The sequence below is a fragment of the Rhipicephalus sanguineus genome, chromosome 2, assembly GCF_013339695.2.
Source record: "Rhipicephalus sanguineus isolate Rsan-2018 chromosome 2, BIME_Rsan_1.4, whole genome shotgun sequence".
In the NCBI taxonomy this organism is placed as follows: Eukaryota; Metazoa; Arthropoda; class Arachnida; order Ixodida; family Ixodidae; genus Rhipicephalus; species Rhipicephalus sanguineus.
Window position 1 is genome coordinate 151892320 of NC_051177.1, and position 19279 is coordinate 151911598.

General features: G+C 45.6%; 1 protein-coding gene across 1 annotated transcript in view; it reads right to left on the minus strand.

Annotated features, from left to right (window-relative positions):
* Positions 1-7791: 7791 nt before the first annotated feature.
* LOC119381979 (MAM and LDL-receptor class A domain-containing protein 1) overlaps positions 7792-19279 on the minus strand; it is a 44825-nt gene continuing 33337 nt past the window's right edge. The window contains exons 12-15 of the mRNA XM_049412962.1: positions 14161-14292; positions 13133-13285; positions 12333-12441; positions 7792-7853 (exon numbers count right to left, since the gene is read on the minus strand). Of these exons, the coding sequence (XP_049268919.1) occupies positions 7796-7853; positions 12333-12441; positions 13133-13285; positions 14161-14292 (452 nt within the window). The 3' untranslated portion in view covers positions 7792-7795. The remainder of the gene's footprint in view (positions 7854-12332; positions 12442-13132; positions 13286-14160; positions 14293-19279) is intronic.

The window sequence follows — 19279 nt, forward strand, 5'->3', positions numbered from 1 at the left end:
CACAAAACGGTAGTACACAGACAGCCTTTAGTCGAAGCGCCGATATGTTCACGTCGGTGTTCGCTTAACAGATTCGGGCGAGTCATGATCTGGGCATAATTATGAAAAATTGTGTTAGTCATCAAGACCTGATGCAAAAAAAAAAAAAAAAAATCACAGGGTCCTTTACGCATTCGTCTAAGATTCGAAGGCGCGAGCCATCTTTTTCTTACCACCGATGTATTGATTATGACCCGCCTCTTTTTAAAAACTTTCTGCCCCAAACGCGGCTTTGCACTACCTCCAGGATCGGAGGCATTGCAAGCCTTCTACACCTCAACTGGTTTTCCACTGCCTCCGTGATCGGCCCGCCTTTGACTAAGCGACGGTGTCATGTGATGACGCCATGTGACTTCACGTAATGTGACGCAACGATGACGTAATACTGACACTATGGTGACGTCACACATTTGTTCCGTCGGTGACGTCATGAAAGGTCATGTGGAAACGTCATCAGGTGATGCTGATTTTTTGCATCACTCATGTTGACGCAGCCTACGCAGGATGCCGACGCTGCCGACGTTGCCGATGGTCAATTAATTTTTGTTTGATGAGGCATCTAAAGAATAAAGAAAGGTTCTGCTGTGTGATTACTAAGCACACTGTCTCTGCAGTGGAACGCGATGACTTTTGAGGGAAACATCTGATTGTTCCCCTTCCCCAACGCTAAGTAGCATGTCAGAACATTTTTTTTTTACCACAATAGATCTCTCTCTTTGCTTCTGCAAAGCCAGCTTGTGTAATAACCGAATAAATAAATGTCAAACTATCTACGTGACCTGCTACTTTACTACGACGCTGACTACAGGATTCGCGTGCAAATACTGTGGGCCGGCCTTGTGGATAGTGAAAATAGTGAAACAATAAGCTGAAATTTGCTGGTAACACTAGCCAAGCAGGCGCTCCAAAGCAGAAATTTTCGGAACGGACGCATATACAGCATTTCTTTGTTAATATATTTGTGCTGTTCAGGTATATTTCTGTTTCTGCTGTAAACTTTATGGTTGGGCAAGGATGGAGGATACTCCATGTATACAGCTCGTAGATACTCCATGTCCCTCTATGTTCGACAGCAAAATAAAAAGCAAGAATGTTTGCCCTCAAGTAAAGGTACAAGCAAAGAAATCAAATTGCAAACTGACACAAATCAAGGAAAGGGCTTGCTTTACACTATAACGTTCAGCGGCACCCGTTTGTGACCAAGCAGTAGCCACAGTACACGGGATAGCACGTCACTTCAAAAATAATGGCAGGCTGCTGCTGATCTTAAACGCTTGCCTGAGTCACTAATAAGGAATGTCAGCAGATGTTTGCTTTTTGTTGCAGATGCTGCGCAGGCCACGGTCCAAGAAATTTTTGTAAATTGCATAATTTCTTGCAAGCTGCCCATTCAGGCGCCGCTTCTTACTTTACTCTGCATTACTCTGCAGTTCTGGAGACAACAGAGCCGGAAACCGAGGCATCGGGAAAATACATGGAGGAGTAGGAGGATAAACGTTTATTGAGGAGGAAAAATAGTTGGAAGGTGTAATATCAAAGGTGAGTTGCCCCTTCCTGGACACCCGTGGCCTCCGCTGCAATGAACAGCGGGTGAATGTGGGAAATCTACCGTTTTTACCATGGCGATTGCGTGGCGAACAGCGCTGCTTGTTGGTGCTGGAAAATGACATCGCTGATGACGTGCATATACACGGACGATAAATCGCGTTTAATACGATGTGGCTAAAGTATGCTGGCTCGGCCATTCAGAAGCATAAAAGACTGCCCTATAAGCGGTGACAACTGCAGCTTTGTGCGACATATAATTAATGATCTTCGCATTAAACAACTGAGTTTTATCACTAGGGCATTGCGATAACGCAACCAACGTAGCATTGTTCACGGTCCTATGGAACAACTCGGCGTATTTTATTACGATGAGCTTAGGGAATTTAAACAATAAATTATTATGAAGCTTTTAAAGTATTCCTTAAAAGCATGGTCTACAATATGGTAGTGGTACGAGGCATTTTAATGAATAGATACATAGTTATTTCGTAATTATTTCTACAGTGGGTTTATTTTTTGGGGACTGCAATGAATGCGCGCAGAAATAAAAAATAAAGAAAGTACCACGCTACTTTTGCTTGCGCGCAGTGACATTAGTGTTTTCAAACATGCTGCGAAAAAATACTTCATGCTTTTCGCATCTTTACCAAACAGTGCAGGGCCGTACAACGGACAAAGAACGGAACACAAGCGCAGACGGAAAGCAAGAATAGGTTTCGAGCAACGCAGACAGAACGATTAGAATGAACTTTGCTTCCATTTTAGCCAAGATATCTTGTCCCTTGAAGCAATGAATCCGTTCGGGCAATGACATATGCAATAAATAAAGCACTTCTGAGTTTTTTCACGGCTCTTGCTGTTGACAGACAACATACAAGACGGGAAGGTTTTATCGGCGACTGGCGACGCGCCGGGAACGACTTGTGGGGACATCGCTTATCAACTTTCCTTGCAGTCTTTTTATGCCTTTTCTCTCCGTGCAGCATCGATGGTTTGTTCGCAGCCTCTTTGAGGGGGCTAATGTTGGAAGTGCTGCCAGCAAGCGCCTAATCTCCTGGCATTTTTTTCTAGTATCGCGCGCACGTTGATTGTATCCAAGAAGTATATAAGCCGCTTTAAGTGGCACCAGAAAAAAATTGTCCGCATATTTTCTCTTATGCCAACGTTGATGGCTCCAGCATACAGCCTCTCTGCATTAGATGGAACTCTTGTGCTTCGCAGCACATAGTGTACCGCGACAGGACCATTCTACTATGAAAATATTGTCGTAGCGGTGAAGTTCGCACGATATTTCGTACATTTCTTGGTATTCTCAATTTGCTTCAATTATTCTGTGCGATCACTTTTGAACAAATCAGGCAAAATAAAGAGCAAGAGCTCGTGAGCAGCGTGATGCTTCATTTTGCGGTCGATAATCCCGCGTACGCTAGGTCGGCGTGGAGCTTAGAATGGGCAGGATATGAATTATGAAGGGGTCTGTGAGGCTACTCAACATCAGTGTAACTTTAGCACATGTACGCACATACGATCAATCTTGTAAACACGCGTAAGGTTAATGCTGATGCGACAATTCAATTTAGTGGAAGCCCGGAAGGTGGAGTAAATTTCATGAAAGGAAAAACTACATTGGGACATCAGGGCGCTCTTCTGCTGTGTTGGCCCGCCTTGACGTCAGACCCCTGTCGGAATAGTCAGTGCTAGAATGCCGACCGGAACCGTCTTCACACTTAAAACAAATTAAGGCCTTACTGAACTTTTTGTGTGCCAGTGGCCTATTGAATAGGCTGTAGTACTGCCGCGCTACACCTTCCTTTTTTATATTTTTTATCGCGTGTCTGCTCTTCTAACCGCTTCCCTTTCCATCTTTCTTTCCCTTTCCACCTCCCCTTAGTGTAGGATAGCAAACCGTATGCCACAATTCTGGTTGACCTCCCTGCCTTTCTCTCGTTTTATGATCTCTCTCTCTCTCTCGTGGTCGTCTACATAACTTGTAATATACCAAAATTGGCATTAGAGGGGATCACAGTATGACCAACACGATTCACGGGTCATGGCATGACTAACGCAAAACACCACTCGTTTACGTCATGAAATTCTTTCCTTCAGTCACATGTGTCACATACCCGCATACCACAGTTCATGTTATGCGGGTATGTGCCACAGGTGATTCACACTCTCGATCAACACATTAACGGCGAACATACATATTGAAACGCAAGGCAAGTAAGGGAGCTGAAGGCAGAACACTCCTGGAATACGCACGACTGCCATCCAAAATGGCGCAGTGTACTCTTCACTTCATAGGAGTCTGGGCGATGGCCTCATGCTGACCGAGGATGACATCATATTGATTGAGAGGCACTTTGTGACACGCGAAGAAGCCGCCGCTAAGAGCCCTGACGGCATGCGGCTATATTACAGCAATGCGGACGTCAACCACTATAACGCACGTTGCCTCGACGCTGCGGACAACCTGTTTGTCATCCCGCTTGCGATAACTGTCTGTACGAACGAGCAGGCAAACAGGGATGCTCTGACCAAAGTGACCGACATGAACGCAAGCGACATGGTTAGCCTGCCGGGTTCAGTTTACCTGAGCATCGGCAAGCCGTCCATGATCACGGCCAACATCGACGCAAGCGACGGCCTTGTTAATGAAAACATGGGCACCTTGTGGTACATCAATCGTGATGACGGCAACCTCTTGCGACTGCGGCTTGAATTTCCAACGTCCGGGGCTGCCATTGTCGTCCCAGCCAGGACGAAGTACAGCGCTACCTCACACCCTCAATAGATTTGAAATGAGTGCCAGTGGGACTGCGAACCACCACTACCCCGACGTACGTCAGAAAAGGATCTCGTGTAAGAGGGCACAGTTTGCCCTTGCGCAAGCAAACTCCATAACTATATATAAGACATAAGGGGCCACATACGCCCTGGTAATCGACGGATCGATAAGCGCCATCCACTGAAGTTGGTCTACGTTGCACTGTCGAGGGCTACCAGCCTCGATGGCCTATACCTCACCAACGCAAAAGGTAACTTCAGGTGCCGACATGTCACCGGCTCTATGGACAAACAGTCTTATCTACGACATGACCCGGCTAGCAAACCGGCCTTTAGACATTGTCTTGGACAGGGCTACCACCTTCGTTCGATGCCCCAACCACAAAAATCACCTCACATTCGCCGCTCTCCACGTGTAGTCTGTGCACGCGCACGTGTACAACCTCGTAAAAGACGCACTGGTCACATAAACTGGGATGTTAGCACTTTCAGAAACCTGGAGTGATGAGCCCACTATGTCATCTACAGCAAGCGGCTTCACTGCAGGTGCGGCGGCGTGTGTACAGATAACAACACGGCGATGCACAACTTCAACGTAGGCCGCATCCCACTTCGCCGGCTGCCAGAAACCGAACACACACAGACCAGCAGCAGAATTGGAGAGGTCTGCATTGCGCACAACAGTCACAATAACAGACATTGCACTCGCCGCCATCTACGTGAGAACTGTCAAGTACCCCCGCCACACATGCACACGGGTTCGTGAAACGTGCGTGCGTTCTCCATTATTGCGGACAAGTATAAGCACAACATATCGCCTCCTGCGTCTGGTGTAGGTAATACCTATGTTGCTGTTGACACCGTTACTCGACTGTAAACAACTGGTTATATAACATATTTGCGACTCTTTAACATGTGTGTGCATATACTATTTGCGCCTACATATAACGTCATTTTGTAACGTGTCGCTTATTGTAAAAAATTGAAAAAATTGCGCCACAGTCACCTTCCCGCCGCATGCTTCGCATTGCATCGATTCCCACGGTACGTGGGATCTGCTGTACCTTTTTCCATTTCTCTCATTTTGGTACTATACCTGTTGTCGGTACGCAACTTATTACAAATCACACAGAGCATCTGAACTCACAAGATGCATCAACACCTTTTAAAGACGATAGTCCTTCTTGGGGAACTTAAACGCAGAAATTTTGGTCTGTCTGTTTGTCTGTCGGTCACCCGATTCAGCCACCCGGCCAAAATTGAACCACTTGCTTACCGCCCACCCAGCTTGAACTGGTACGGCTGTTCATACTTGTGAACATTGTCGATCAGAAAGTAAATATGACGCATATCTGAGGCGCAGAGCATCTGAACTCACAAGATGCATCAACACCTTTTAAAGACGATAGTCCTTCTTGGGGAACTTAAACGCAGAAATTTTGGTCTGTCTGTTTGTCTGTCGGTCACCCGATTCAGCCACCCGGCCAAAATTGAACCACTTGCTTACCGCCCACCCAGCTTGAACTGGTACGGCTGTTCATACTTGTGAACATTGTCGATCAGAAAGTAAATATGACGCATATCTGAGGCGCAACATCACTAGGTAAGAACTAGATGGTGTGTTCCTCTAATAGAAAATACATAGATACGTAATTCTAAAGACCCTAGTTTCTTAAGCTGCGCTGAGAATGCGGCTGCGCTGAAAATGCGACGCGCCGACGAAAGCCCTCTGCCACGGAGGAAGGAAACAACTTTCCTCCTCTATGCCCTCTGCGCAAGCTCGTTTCCCGACGTATTGCCAGATAGCGCCCATATCTCACGCAGCGTAGAATTACTGCATATGCTACCTTTATATAGCAGAGTTGCGCATCGGTCTTCCAAACGCCGCTAGCAACCGTGCGTTGCGGAGAAGCTGACGCTGGGGCCAAGTTTCGTATTTCTCGATGGCGCCGCTACAGCGAACTGGATTGACACTAGTCATTCACATTAAAGTTAATCACCGGTCTTCGACACGCCAAACATGTCGACCGGTGACCCGGTAGGCATGTCGCCCGCAAAAACGGAGTGAGTCTTCGCGACATAGTCATGGTTGCTAGCCAGACCTATGCGCAACTCTGCTACCCAAAGGTAGCATATACAGTAACTCTAACGCAGCGCTCTTCTATCGTCTTTCGACGACATTTGCAGCGAAGCACGCAGATACGCGGCCAATATTTGCCATGATGACCTGCTTCAGTTTTTTTTTTTTTAATTTGAAACAAGCGTACTTTATTTTCAAAATGCAGTATATACACGATTTAATGGTAAGTACTTGAAGCAAGACCTCATTGTGCTGTATTCAAACACGATGACCAGCCCATCATTTCGAGGAAGTTCTTCGTGTAACACCGTGACTTCCTCTGAAAACAATGAGAAAAACGTTACTTAAGTACATGTATATGTCACGGCGATTTTCGTAGTGAGTTAACAGGCAAGTTGATCAGTTGGCAAATTGATACAGCTTTATTTGTTATAAATACTCCTTGGCAATCGACGGAGGCACATGCTATGATATATCTAGTGACAGGGTTGACTGCATTGTACTATTAGGAACATATATAACATAAAAGGGTTCGAGCTCAGATGTGTTCGCATGGATCCGTGGTGACAGAAACACGACCACTGCCCTCGTCAGCGGTCGTGTTTCGTTGTTACGCTGTACTCGTGGGTTTACCAAAACCTGCCATCAGATTTAATAAGGTTTTGGGGTGCATCACAAAGAAGCGCCACCTTTAGGTCAGATAAAACCTCCCAATAACGTCAAGCCCTTCTCCAGAAAACCTTTACGCACTTCCAAGCTTCGTAATGGCTGTTGTCTGACAGATCGCGTAAAGATAAAGACACGCCCATGGTTCGGTCACAACGAACATGTCGATACACGTTAATGGGGTTTGTATTGACATGTGCTATATAGTTTGAGACGAAGGGCGAAACATTCTATTGATGCTCTTAGAAAAACATACAATTTACGGCACATTGGAACTGCGGAAGATGATATGACAAATACTGATATACCAAGGCTTAACAGCGCTACAAGACGTGGTTGAGCCTTGGTATATCAGTATTACTTTAAGGGCGTGCCTGAGTTGGCCTTCGATTACTTCTTATAGAGAAGAAAGAAAGTACTTAAACTGTTCTCACTGCCCGCGTGTCTGAATACCTGGTGGCGCTGCCTTTAGTGGGTATGTCGAGTTAAGCACGTTTTTTATATGTACTTTATTATCAGTCACAATGCGACGTTTCACTTGGTACCGGGCGTTAGCATTCTGTAGTTCTCCTCTCTTGTAGCAAACACTTCGTAAACGTTTAATTCTTGTAGCACAAACGGAACATTTTTTTAACACACAAATAAGCAAACGTATAAAATTTTGTACTTACATCTTTAATATGAGAATGCTTCGAAGGACGGGTCGTCCAGTGATATTAGTGTTTCTCTCGATCTGAAAATAAAAAAAAAACGTTTTGTTAACCATAGAACAATTCAGGTTAAAAATTTGTATTTGTGTCATTTCCCCATTATGCGATGTACTTCGGCTACTTTCAGAAGTAATAGGCAATCTGATTTCGACGTCTAGACCAAAATAACAATTTGTGCCGAAATTGGGAGAAAAAAAAACAATAAGAGTGCAGATGTGAAGATGGCCCTATTACGAATGCAAAGCTCCAGGAGGTCTGCAAATATTTCTTATAATACACGTAACTGTAAGTGTTTAGCGTGAAATTCACGCACGAAATGTGAAACAGATCAACAAAAACAAGCTGTAACTGCTATATCGTGGTGCTAAAAGCACAGCAGGCGGAGAAAATATGGTTGTCACATAGATTGCTGCAGGTAGACTTCATCGACATGCACACGAATGTGCGTTCCAGAGTATTCAGTTTCTTTTATGCCACTGTCACGACAATCTAGCACCAGTAAATAAGCCGAGGAATGTATTCTCTCTCTCTCTCTGCCACTGATAAAACGTTTTCCCAACTGGCAAATACTAAAAAGCACCCGGGAGAGATCAAGGATCTCGTCTGTTTTCCACCGTCTACCTGTGAATTGGTGATACTATAGTGAGAACCTGAATAGTAATTAGTTTTCACCTGAAACATGAAACTGAAACTCTAATATTATCAACAGCGCTTCCTCGTTAAGGTAGGCCCTTCTGCCGCAGCAAAATCTGAAATTCGACCATGCTTTCTGAAACCGGTTGGTGTCCATGGCTACCAAATAAATCGTTTTACCAAACAACTTTTTCAATGTTTGTATCTTTTTATGCGTAACGCCTTTGACCTCCAAGGTAGTGCGTGTGTGCGATTTCTCCTGTGCGTGATTAAACAATGAAAATTCACAGCGTACATGTAAAATTAAAGTGAGCTGCAAGTCGTCATAACTCTCATCGAACCTTTAGTATAAACGCGCCCGATCTCACGTCGGTGATGATGTACTGGGCAGAATTCACGGAAGATTCACGGAAGATCATTTACGTTATTGAGACTTGTTTCTAAACTTGCAGTGCCACCACTGCCAGATTCAAAGGTTTCTTCTGGTACCATCTTATAATTGTCTACAAACGAGCGGAAACGTTGCAAAAAATTGTTCAACTACGCACAAGAGCAATCTCCCAGCGGCACCACATCGCATGTCAAGATCCAGTGCCTATATATACGGGGTGGCCGGTGAACAATTGTGCAGTGCGAGCAGTCGGTTTTTTCAAGAAACTCGCGCAGCCGCTGGCTGCGTCGGCATTGTCTCTCGCGAGCGAGGACGCGTTCTCGTTCCTCACGAGCTAGTAGTTCAACGTTCATCGCAGAAAGAGCGTTTCCATAGTCAACGCGCACCGTTCGCTCTCTCTCGACCCACGGCGAGTGCTGAGGCGGTGACGCCTCTCTTGCTCTCAAGCAAATGGGCAGGACGCGACGATGGAAGCAAGCAAATGGGTAACGACAATGCACGCGGCGACAGCAGGCGACGATGCACCGCCGACAAACCCAGATCTTAAGGTGCTTCGCCCCTAAAGAGCTCAATTCTTTAGGGCACTTTTGATGTCATATATCATGGGGGCCTTATTGCTTTACAAAATTCATGAACTATGATTTCATTGCAGTCTTAGTTATAACAACGCAACCATAGTATTGTATGTTGCCCTCCATAGCAGAGTGAACTGCTAGTAACTTTTTGATTGAAACATTGCATTTTGTCACATATTAGAATAACCTTATTTTAACGTTAGGCGAACAAAATGTCTGCTCATTCCAATCAAGTAAACCGTAAGCCGCAGGAACTCCGTGTGGCTGAGTTGTTGTAACATACTTAAAGAAAAGCGACCGCCGAAACATGATGACGACAAGAAGACACATAAAACAGGCAGGCCCAAACTTCTACTAAATTTATTTTGAGAAACAGCAGTAAGTATATAACAAAAAGATATCACTATTGTGACGTCACGAAGCCACCAATGCATCAGAAAGGCCGTCTGTTCATATGTAAGTGCAGTGACTGACAGCTAATGCACGTGTATTCGACCCGCGCATTGTAGAAAAACCTCGCCAATCTCTCTAATATGTCCTCGGAAGGTCTAAGAAACTACGTCTGGTTAAGATTTCGATGGAAATTGCAACGCTTACGCGCTTACAGAGTCCTCCCAGAAGCCCACCCGCTTTGTTATTCACAGCCCAGTTTTGTTCTCGCAACCTTTCATTGTACCAACGTCAGTTTTGCTTATATATATACCCATGGTCGCAACACAGGGGGAATTCATGTATACGACATGGAAACCAGAGAGTCGAACGAGGCGCTTGCTCTAAAAAAAATCACAGCATATCCACGGAGTGAATGATGATGAGTGGGCGAAGCTGCGGAGGTTCATCGCTAAACCGTGAATCTTCCGTGAATTCTGCCCAGTACATCATCACCGACGTGAGATCGGGTGCGTTTATACTAAAGGTTCGATGAGAGTTATGACGACTTGCAGCTCACTTTAATTTTACATGTACGCTGTGAATTTTCATTGTTTAATCACGCACAGGAGAAATCGCACACACGCACTACCTTGGAGGTCAAAATCCAGTGCCTATATATACGGGGTGGTCAGTGAACGGTTGTGCAGCGCGAGCGGTCGGTTTTTTCAATCAAGACGCTGCCGCGACGCTGCCTCGCGAAGCTGTCTGCGTCGGCGCCGCTGCGCCGCGAGGCAAGATAGGGGGGGGGGGACCGTAAGAGAGGAGAAAGAGGGGGAAGCGTAGGAGAGGAGAGGGTGATACATATCACGTACTGTCGAAGCGCATTGTCTTTAGGGAGCCTTCATGTGTGCACGCCCCCTCCATTTTTAAGACTGGTTACACACTACTACGACGGGGACGAATGGGTGCCGCTATAAGGAGCTTCGCCCCTAAAACATGCGGTACAACACATATAATGTACCAGAAACGTCGAATCTTGTTATAACAAAGGTCGCGAGAACGTGGACTGGTAATAGCAACGCGGCTGGGCAGTTAGCATAACACTGTAATCGTTGAAATTACCGTCCAAACCTTTATCGAACCAAGGTACTTGTGCGTTCCAGGAACAGATTAGAAAGAGAGATCCTCAAAGTTTTAACGTAGCGCGGGCCGAAGGCACATGCCCTGGCTACCCGTCAGTTCCCATCGGAGATAAAGAGATTGCTTTTCTGGTGCGATAGAGGCCCCGTGACGTCACGGTAATTATATCCGTTTTTCTTTTCGTGCATAAATATTATATATCTTGCAATAATGTTTTGCTGAAAGTTTGGTCCTGTCTGTTGTGTGCGTCTACCTCTTTTCTGGTGTTTTCACAAAAGAGCTCTTTAAGCTTTCGGTAATTCCGACGTGAGATGCAAAAACTAGCTAAGGCTTTGCAGCACAGAAAGCGGGTATGTGTTAAGCAGCTCGTAGCATAGCATAGCCATGCACAGTATAACCTAGCAAGGGGTAGGAAAGAGAAGTGTTGGTGAGGAGGAGTGCTGTGAGGGTGAGGAGGAAGGAAAAGAGGATGGGTGAGGGTGAATCTGGCATAGCCTTGTCGAGTACAGTTTCGTATGTGCGAAGCAGCTCCTAGCATGCACAGCATGCATAGCAAGCGGATGGGAAAGGGGAGTCAGGGTGAGGACGAAGGAAACGGGGAGGGGATACGTTAAAAGATGGCATAGCCTTTTATAGCATACTTTACCAAGGGGACGGAAAAAGGAAGTGAGGGTGAAGAGGACTGATGTTATGATCAGGTGGAGAGAAAGGAAGAAGGAAACGAGGAAGTGAGAGGGTACAGCATATCGAAACAATCTACGATATAGCATAGCTGTGGTGGGGAAAGTGAAGTGACGGTGAGTAGGAGTGATGTGAAGGTTAGGAAGATGAAAACGGGGAGAGCGGGTAATTTAAAATGAAATAAAGAAAGATGGAAGAAACAAGAAGGAAAAAGATGTAGAAGCACATAAAAAGGTAAGAAACATGAAAGAAAGAAGAAGGAGAAGATGATGAAGGAAGAACTCAATCTGCCTTCTCCGGATGGTGGCACCAGCTTGCTAGCTCCGCTGTTTCCTTTGATTGAACAGGCGTGGAACTGACAATAATTATTTTTGCACTGCATTTCCATTCAGTAAATCTTCTTTGTTTCTGTTCTCGCTTAAACCCATGCCTAACAAGTGTGTACCGCGTACTCTGCATCGCATGTTCCTCGAAGGCGGTTTAAATTTGTAACACAGTATTCGCTTAAAGGAGAAGGAGTATATGGCATGACACATAATGCCAACCACTATTTAAGGACACAAATCCTAAAAGACAAGACAACCCATTCGTACAACATTTGCATTTCGGAAGCATAGCATGCTGACAGAAGCATTAGAATAATTCGCCACACTTTGTGAAATGAAAGAAATCAACAAAATAAAAAAGGAAATATGACGAAAAATATTTACTGTGGTGCACGTCGTCTTCTTAATACAACTACTGCGACCACTGCGGCTATTGCAACCACTGCCAGCGAGACTAGGACACCAGCGACAATGGAACCCGTGTTGGCTGTTGCTGCGAAAAAATAAGAAACAAAACTGTGGCTACAGTAATAAAACAATTAGTAGTGCTACAACGGAGTCTGTCCACGGCACAATCAAGAAAGACTGTTAAAGCATACAACGTTGTCATTGAGCGGTTGCCACAATAATTCTCCAAGTGTTTAATACTGCATCAAATATCCCCAGAATGCGCGAACTTCGGCTCCACTATTTCGTAGGCACAAACATATTTTAGTAAACAATTAGTAACGTGCTCTGTAAACTACAAGAGAAAAAAGAACAAAAGAAGGCGACATTTAAGGGCTCGTTTTTCTTTGCTATAGACACAACATTATTTAGAACTAACAGACACAAAGGCCAAGGAAAGTAGAGGGGATGTTATTTTAGTAACTATGGTGTAAATGGGAAGAAAGTAAAATGGATGAAAAGGTAACTTTCCGCTGGCAGGGACCGAACCTGCGACCTTGGAATAACGCGTACAATGCTCTACCACTGAGCTAGGGCGGCGGTCATCCGCCCGTTCACCTTATGAGGTATATATGTGCATTTTAGCCCAGGAGCATCAGTAAGCGCCGTAGTAGCCATGACGGTGAGAGTGGAGCGTTCTTCTTCTGCTTTATTAAGTAGGATCGTGTCAACGAGATCCATAGCATATGAGGAGGTAAGCGTGTGAGAGTTTGAATTCATTTTATGCCTGAAATTACCTGTGCTCGTCCGTAGGTGTTCTTTTGACGTACTTCGGATGAACGACTCGCATCGGTGCCCTTCGTAGCCATCGGGACAATCGCAGACTGGATAACGTTGCTTTGGCGCCAATCCACAGACACCACCATTGAGGCACAGGTTGTGTGGGCACACTGGGTGAAGAAGAAGCGCAATTTACAAAGGAGGAGAGCATATAACAAGCATATAACATGAAGTTTATGCTTGTGTCATGCTTGGAAAGAAAGGATGTAGTTATTGACGTTTTATATGTGCGGATAGTAATGCGAAAACAGTAAACTGCTACAACTATGAATATTTTCATTCGTTACTAAACAAAAAAATCAACCTCAGCAATTTCAGAAATAGCAAGCGCGGTAAGAGAGTGAATTTCCCCACGAACATGAAGGTAAAGCATAACATTAGTGGTGCATGTGACAATGGCAAATATTCCTTGTCTCAAAATGTCCTAAGCCCCAATAATTGCAGAGAATGCACGATGATGTTTAAAAGACCTGTGGACCTTGGAAGATGCTGTGGAAGTCGAGTTAGGCTATATGTATATCGTACTGATTAAGTTGTCACAATGTCATACAGCATGTAGATGGCTAAATTGGTTTCCGCCACCGCTTCTGATATGGTTTGTTCTATGTACACCTGTGTATTTCAACTTTTATAAACCTTAGATGTACCAGAATATCATTCCTTGGCGATTCCTGCCAATTCCTGACCATTACTGACAATATTACAGAGGCTATTGTTTTTAAGCCCAAAACTGGCTAGTGTGTAATTTGGGGCATACGACTACCATAATGACAATCGGTACGCATAGGCGTTAGGATAAATCCCCTAAGCAAGTCTATAATAACTACTATCGCAGGCAAGTTAATCAAAAACAGTAAGGTATGTGAGTGTGATTTCTTTTTTTCTCATCATTCAGGACTTTCGAATTAGAAATGCGCCTTTTTTAAAAGAATGTTGGAAAAGTCCACCGGTTTTTGGGCACAATGAAACTGCTCTGTTTACATACCGTCGCAAAGTACTTCGTCAGATCCTCCTGAGCAGTCTTCTTTTCCATCACAAAGCAACGTCCGTGGAAGACAATCAGAAGGAGACCGGGTCGTGCACAGGAACTCCTGTGGTCCACATTTCTTCTGCACGCCTAAAGAGGAAATATTGGAGCGTTGAAAATATATACTTCGAGTACAGTTAATAATAAAATTTGATGCACTCCAAAAGCATGACATAGAGCCACTTGCGTTCAGGTTACACTGGATTGAAGGCCACGCTGTGAACCCTCACAATATTGCTGCTGACCAACAGGCACACTGCCCTCCTAATACAGACCTCCCATCTATTCCCCTTCCACCTCAACCCCTAAATACACTCCGTGCCCGTAAAAATGTTCTCCGGCAGCATAGACGCGCTCTTATGCCACCGTGTGTCTGCTCTCTCCCCCTTCACCTTACTAGGGCGGAGGAAGTCGTGCTTAGGAGGCTTCGGGCAGGGGTGGCCCTTACACCAGCTGAACATGGAACTGGTCGGATTTACCAGTTGGTGCTACATGCCCGTACTGTTCTGTTGCAGTGATGTAAGCAGATGCATACCACCTTATATGGACATGACAAGGATTACAGTCGGAACGCTCCCGTCATCTCCTGCAAGTTGGTCTTCGCCACAGTGACACAAACAGTTATGACCGATGGATACATGACAACACATTCCACAAGACACTTCTTCACTTTATACACAACACCGGTCTAACGGCGCACATTTAACACAAATATACATAACAAATATTATGCCTTAAGGGCAAGTCTATGTCGCAATTAAAAAAAAAAGAATCTTAACTAAGGCTTTCATAGAATTATGAGAAATATTTCTCTTATCACGAGAAATGAACAAAAGTTATTCTATTGGTCTTTGGTATATAGTCATATAAAGTATTTATAGCAGCAAAAGCCAGAACTTCCATTTGTCGGGGGTATTTTTACCACATTCATAATTAATGTCTCCGTTTAGCGAAACGCATTTTCACCATTTCAAACAACATCTTTTTCTTGCATATATTTTTGGGTAGTGAAGAGGCTAACCAATAAAAAGGCACAAAAGCTCTCTCCCTGTATACAACAACCAGCGCCGCAGCGGCTGCCACCAAAAATTTACACTGTGCACTGACATAAAAAGTTGAAAGTGCGGTTTTCTTTGGGTACTGCGGAAAAAAACGATAATAATAATTGATGGGGTCTTACGTCCCCGAAACCACGATATGATTATGAGGGACGCCGTAGTGGGGGTTTCCGGACATTTTAGACAGCCTGAGGTTGTTTAACGTGAACCAAGATATAAGTACATTGACATCAAGCATTTCCACCTTCACTGAAAATGCAGCAGCCGCAGCCGGGATTTGGTCCTGCGACTTACGGGTCAGCAGTCGAGGGCATTAACCACTACACGACCACCGTGCGCGAAAGAAACAGATGAGCAAGAAACATCACACGAAAAGGTAACGCGATGCGCTGGTGCGAGTGTGATGATAAGCCTCTACATGACAAGATAAAGCCGCCTCGCACCTTCATTACTATTTCTTCACTTCCTTGCCACGGGTAGTACCGGTCTGACGCAACGGACCGGCTGCGTTCTCTGCGTGCCTGACGCGGTCAATTTCGATATCACCATTACGATTCAGTGAAGAATATCTCGAATTACCTGCAACTTTTGTGATGTGTAAAATAATGGGCATAAATTGTGACGCCCTTCAACTTTCCTATGTAAAAAATTACGGAAGCTTCGCACTAGTGGTGTCAAGCCTGAAGGAAGTGCGGAGCCGGGCGGCCTGCCTTCTTTCTCTCTATTTTTCTTTCGTTCTTCCTCTCTTTCTTTCTCCTTTTTTCATTCACTCTGTCTCTTCTATTTTGTCTGTTAATTTCTGGCTTTCGTTCTCTTATCTATTTCTTACTCATTCTCTCTCTTTTTATCTTTCTCTTTGTTCACTTTCTCTCGGTCTCTCTACTTCTCGCTTCCCCTTCCTTCTATCTCGTTCTCTCTTTCTTTCGCTTTCTGTCTTGCTCTCTCATTTTTCGAAGATTTTTTTTGTGTCTGTTTCTTTATATATTTATCTCTCTGTCTATTTTTTACTCCGAAGGAAGGGCAATTTTAAAGGCTCGTTTTTCCTTCCTCGACGCAACATTATTTAGAACTAACAGACAAGAAAGCCAAGGAAAGTATAGTGGATGTTATTTATAGCAATTAAGATGTAAATGTGAAGAAAGTAAAGTGGACGAAAAGATAGCTTGCCACTGGCCGTGACCGAACCTGCGACCTTCGAATAATGCGTACAATGTCTACCAACTGAGCTACAGCGGCGGTCATCCCCCCGTCCACTTTATGGGGTATATGTGTGCATTTTAAAAGTTTGGAGTGCTTGTCAGCGCCGCTTATAGCCATAACGGCGAGTATGGAACACTCTTTTTCTGCCAGCTGGCGTCACGATGCACGTGACTGCTCCAAGGGGCGCTAACACACCCAAGTTTAAAAATGCACATAAATACCCCCCATAACCAGACTGCCGCAGCAGCTCAGTTGGTAGAGAATCGGACGCGTTACTCGAAGGTCGCAGTTTCGGTCCCTGCCAGCGGCAAGCTATTTTTCGCCCACTTTACTTTCTTCAGACTTACATCTTAATCACTACAAATAACGTCCCCTATACTCAAATTTCACAGATACAAGGACGGTGGAGCTCGACCACCCATTTCTCTCACGAGATCACCGCATGGAGTGCCCGTTTTCTATGGATGAGCTAGAAGTTGCACTGGCATTGTGCAGGCGTTCTTCGGCGCCCGGACCTGACGGCATTACATATCGTGCTCTTTGTAACCTTGGAGACGAAGCTCGGGAGGCACTCCTGCACCTATACAACGACTCCTGGCAGACTGGTACAGTTCCCCAAGCATGGAAGTTAAGTCGCCTCATTCCGCTTCTCAAAGCTGGCAAGTCGCCGCTGGACATTTCCTCATACCGTCCTATCGCGCTTGCCAGTTGCGTGGGAAAAACAATGGAAAGAATGATTCTAACACGACTGGAATGGTACTTGGAGCACTATGAAATCTATCCAGATGCCATGGCCGGATTTAGGCGCGGCCGATTGGCAACAGACAACGTTGTTGATCTGGTGACATATGTTGAACATCATAAGGCCTGTAAGAGACTGTGTGCTGCTCTGTTTCTAGACGTCAAGGGGGCTTATGATAATGTCTCCCATGAAGCCATCCTGAGTGCATTAGAAACAGTAGGTCTTGGTGGCAAGATATATATGTGGGTGTGCAGCTACTTGCAGAGAAGGTTGTTTTACGCGACCACGCAGAATGGCCCGACAACTGAGTATTACAGTAGCCGAGGAGTCCCTGAAGGAGGAGTTCTAAGCCCTACGCTTTTCAATCTAACCCTCATTGGACTGGTGGAAAGCCTACCAAGCACCGTAAAGCTTTCTATCTACGCTGACGACATCTGAATTTGGACTTCAGGTGTGACACGGCTTCAGCTTCGCGCCCGCCTTCAGAAGGCAGCCACAATGACGTCCTGCTACCTTCGTAAACAAGGCCTGGAAGTGTCTTGCGGGAAATGTGCAGTGGTAGCATTCACGAGGAAGCCAATGTCTGCCTATGGTATATCAATTAACGGAGACCTTATATCATTCAGCAGAATATATCATTCTTGGGAGTCATAATTGACAGAAACCTGTCTTGGACTCCACACGTGAACTACTTGAAGAAGCGGCTGACTGCTATATGTCACATGTTCAGATTCCTTGCAGGAAAAAAATGGGGAGTGCCGATACCATCTATGCTACAACTGTACAGGGTTCTGTTTATTGGATTCCTACGGTACAGTTTGCCTGCAATATCGAACACCGGCAAGACTAACCTGCGCGCGATTCAGAGCATTCAAGCCCAAGCTCTTAAGATATGCCTTGAGTTACCCCGCAGCGCGTCAACGGCTGAAACCATTGCCATCGCGCAAGACTACTCAATCACGACACACATTATCACCGAGACAATGCGTACGTACCTCAGGCATTATGCCAGGACCCCTTCCCACCATCTGGCGAGCCTCGCTGCTGAAAGGCCCCACACGACATATAGTGCCACTGTCGGCAAACATCGCTCGTCATTTACTGCGGGGTACGCACCTGCGTCAAAACCAGTGCTCCCTCCGTGGTGCTTGAGCCGCCCACGAGTTCACCTAACGGTTCCGGGAGTGCGGAAGAAGTCAGACCTACCGACACATGCACTGAAACAATTGAGCCTGCTCCTACTCTACGAAAACTACGGTAACCACGTCCACATCTATACGGATGGCTCGACTACGTCGTCCAGTTCTGGTGGTGCGGTGGTTATACCATCACAAGGGATAACTCTGCGTCTTAAAACTTCACATGCGACGACGTCTACGGCGGCAGAACTCGCGGCTCTGCGCAGCGCACTAGAATTTATTGATACTGAAAGACCAAGTAAATGGGCTGTGTTTTCTGATTCAAAACCGGCGTTACAATGCCTGCGGTCAGTTCTCCGACGAGGATGCCACGAACAGTTGACGTATGAAACCGTGAAACTTCACCACCACGTAATTCAAAAAGGCCACGATATTGACTTCCAGTGGTTACCTGGCCACTATGGAATCAGTGGAAATGATTCCGCCGATCACGCTGCTCGCGCATCACATCAGGAAGCAAACATTGTACCAATTCCGCTTTCAAGGACAGACGCTGCAAGGCAGATTCGACAACTGGCCCGCAGTCTCACACTTACGGAGTGGAACGCACCGAGCATCAGACATACCAGACTACATCAACTGAACCCTTCACTGCAACTCCAACCTCCATCCGGCCTTCATCGACGCGAAGCTTCGCTTCTCTATCGCCTTTGGTTGGGAGTTGCTTTTACGAAGGCATATACAACGTTAATCGGAATGACGGACAGCGCGGCGTGTGATGTTTGCGGCACCGGAGAAGACATCGAACACCTGCTGTGCCACTGCCCTCGTTTTTCCTCGGAGAGACAAGTACTGTCCAACGCACTGCGGCGACTGGATGATCGGCCAATTTCCGTGCAGGTGCTACTACAGCACCGTCCACATCGCTCGACGGCCCA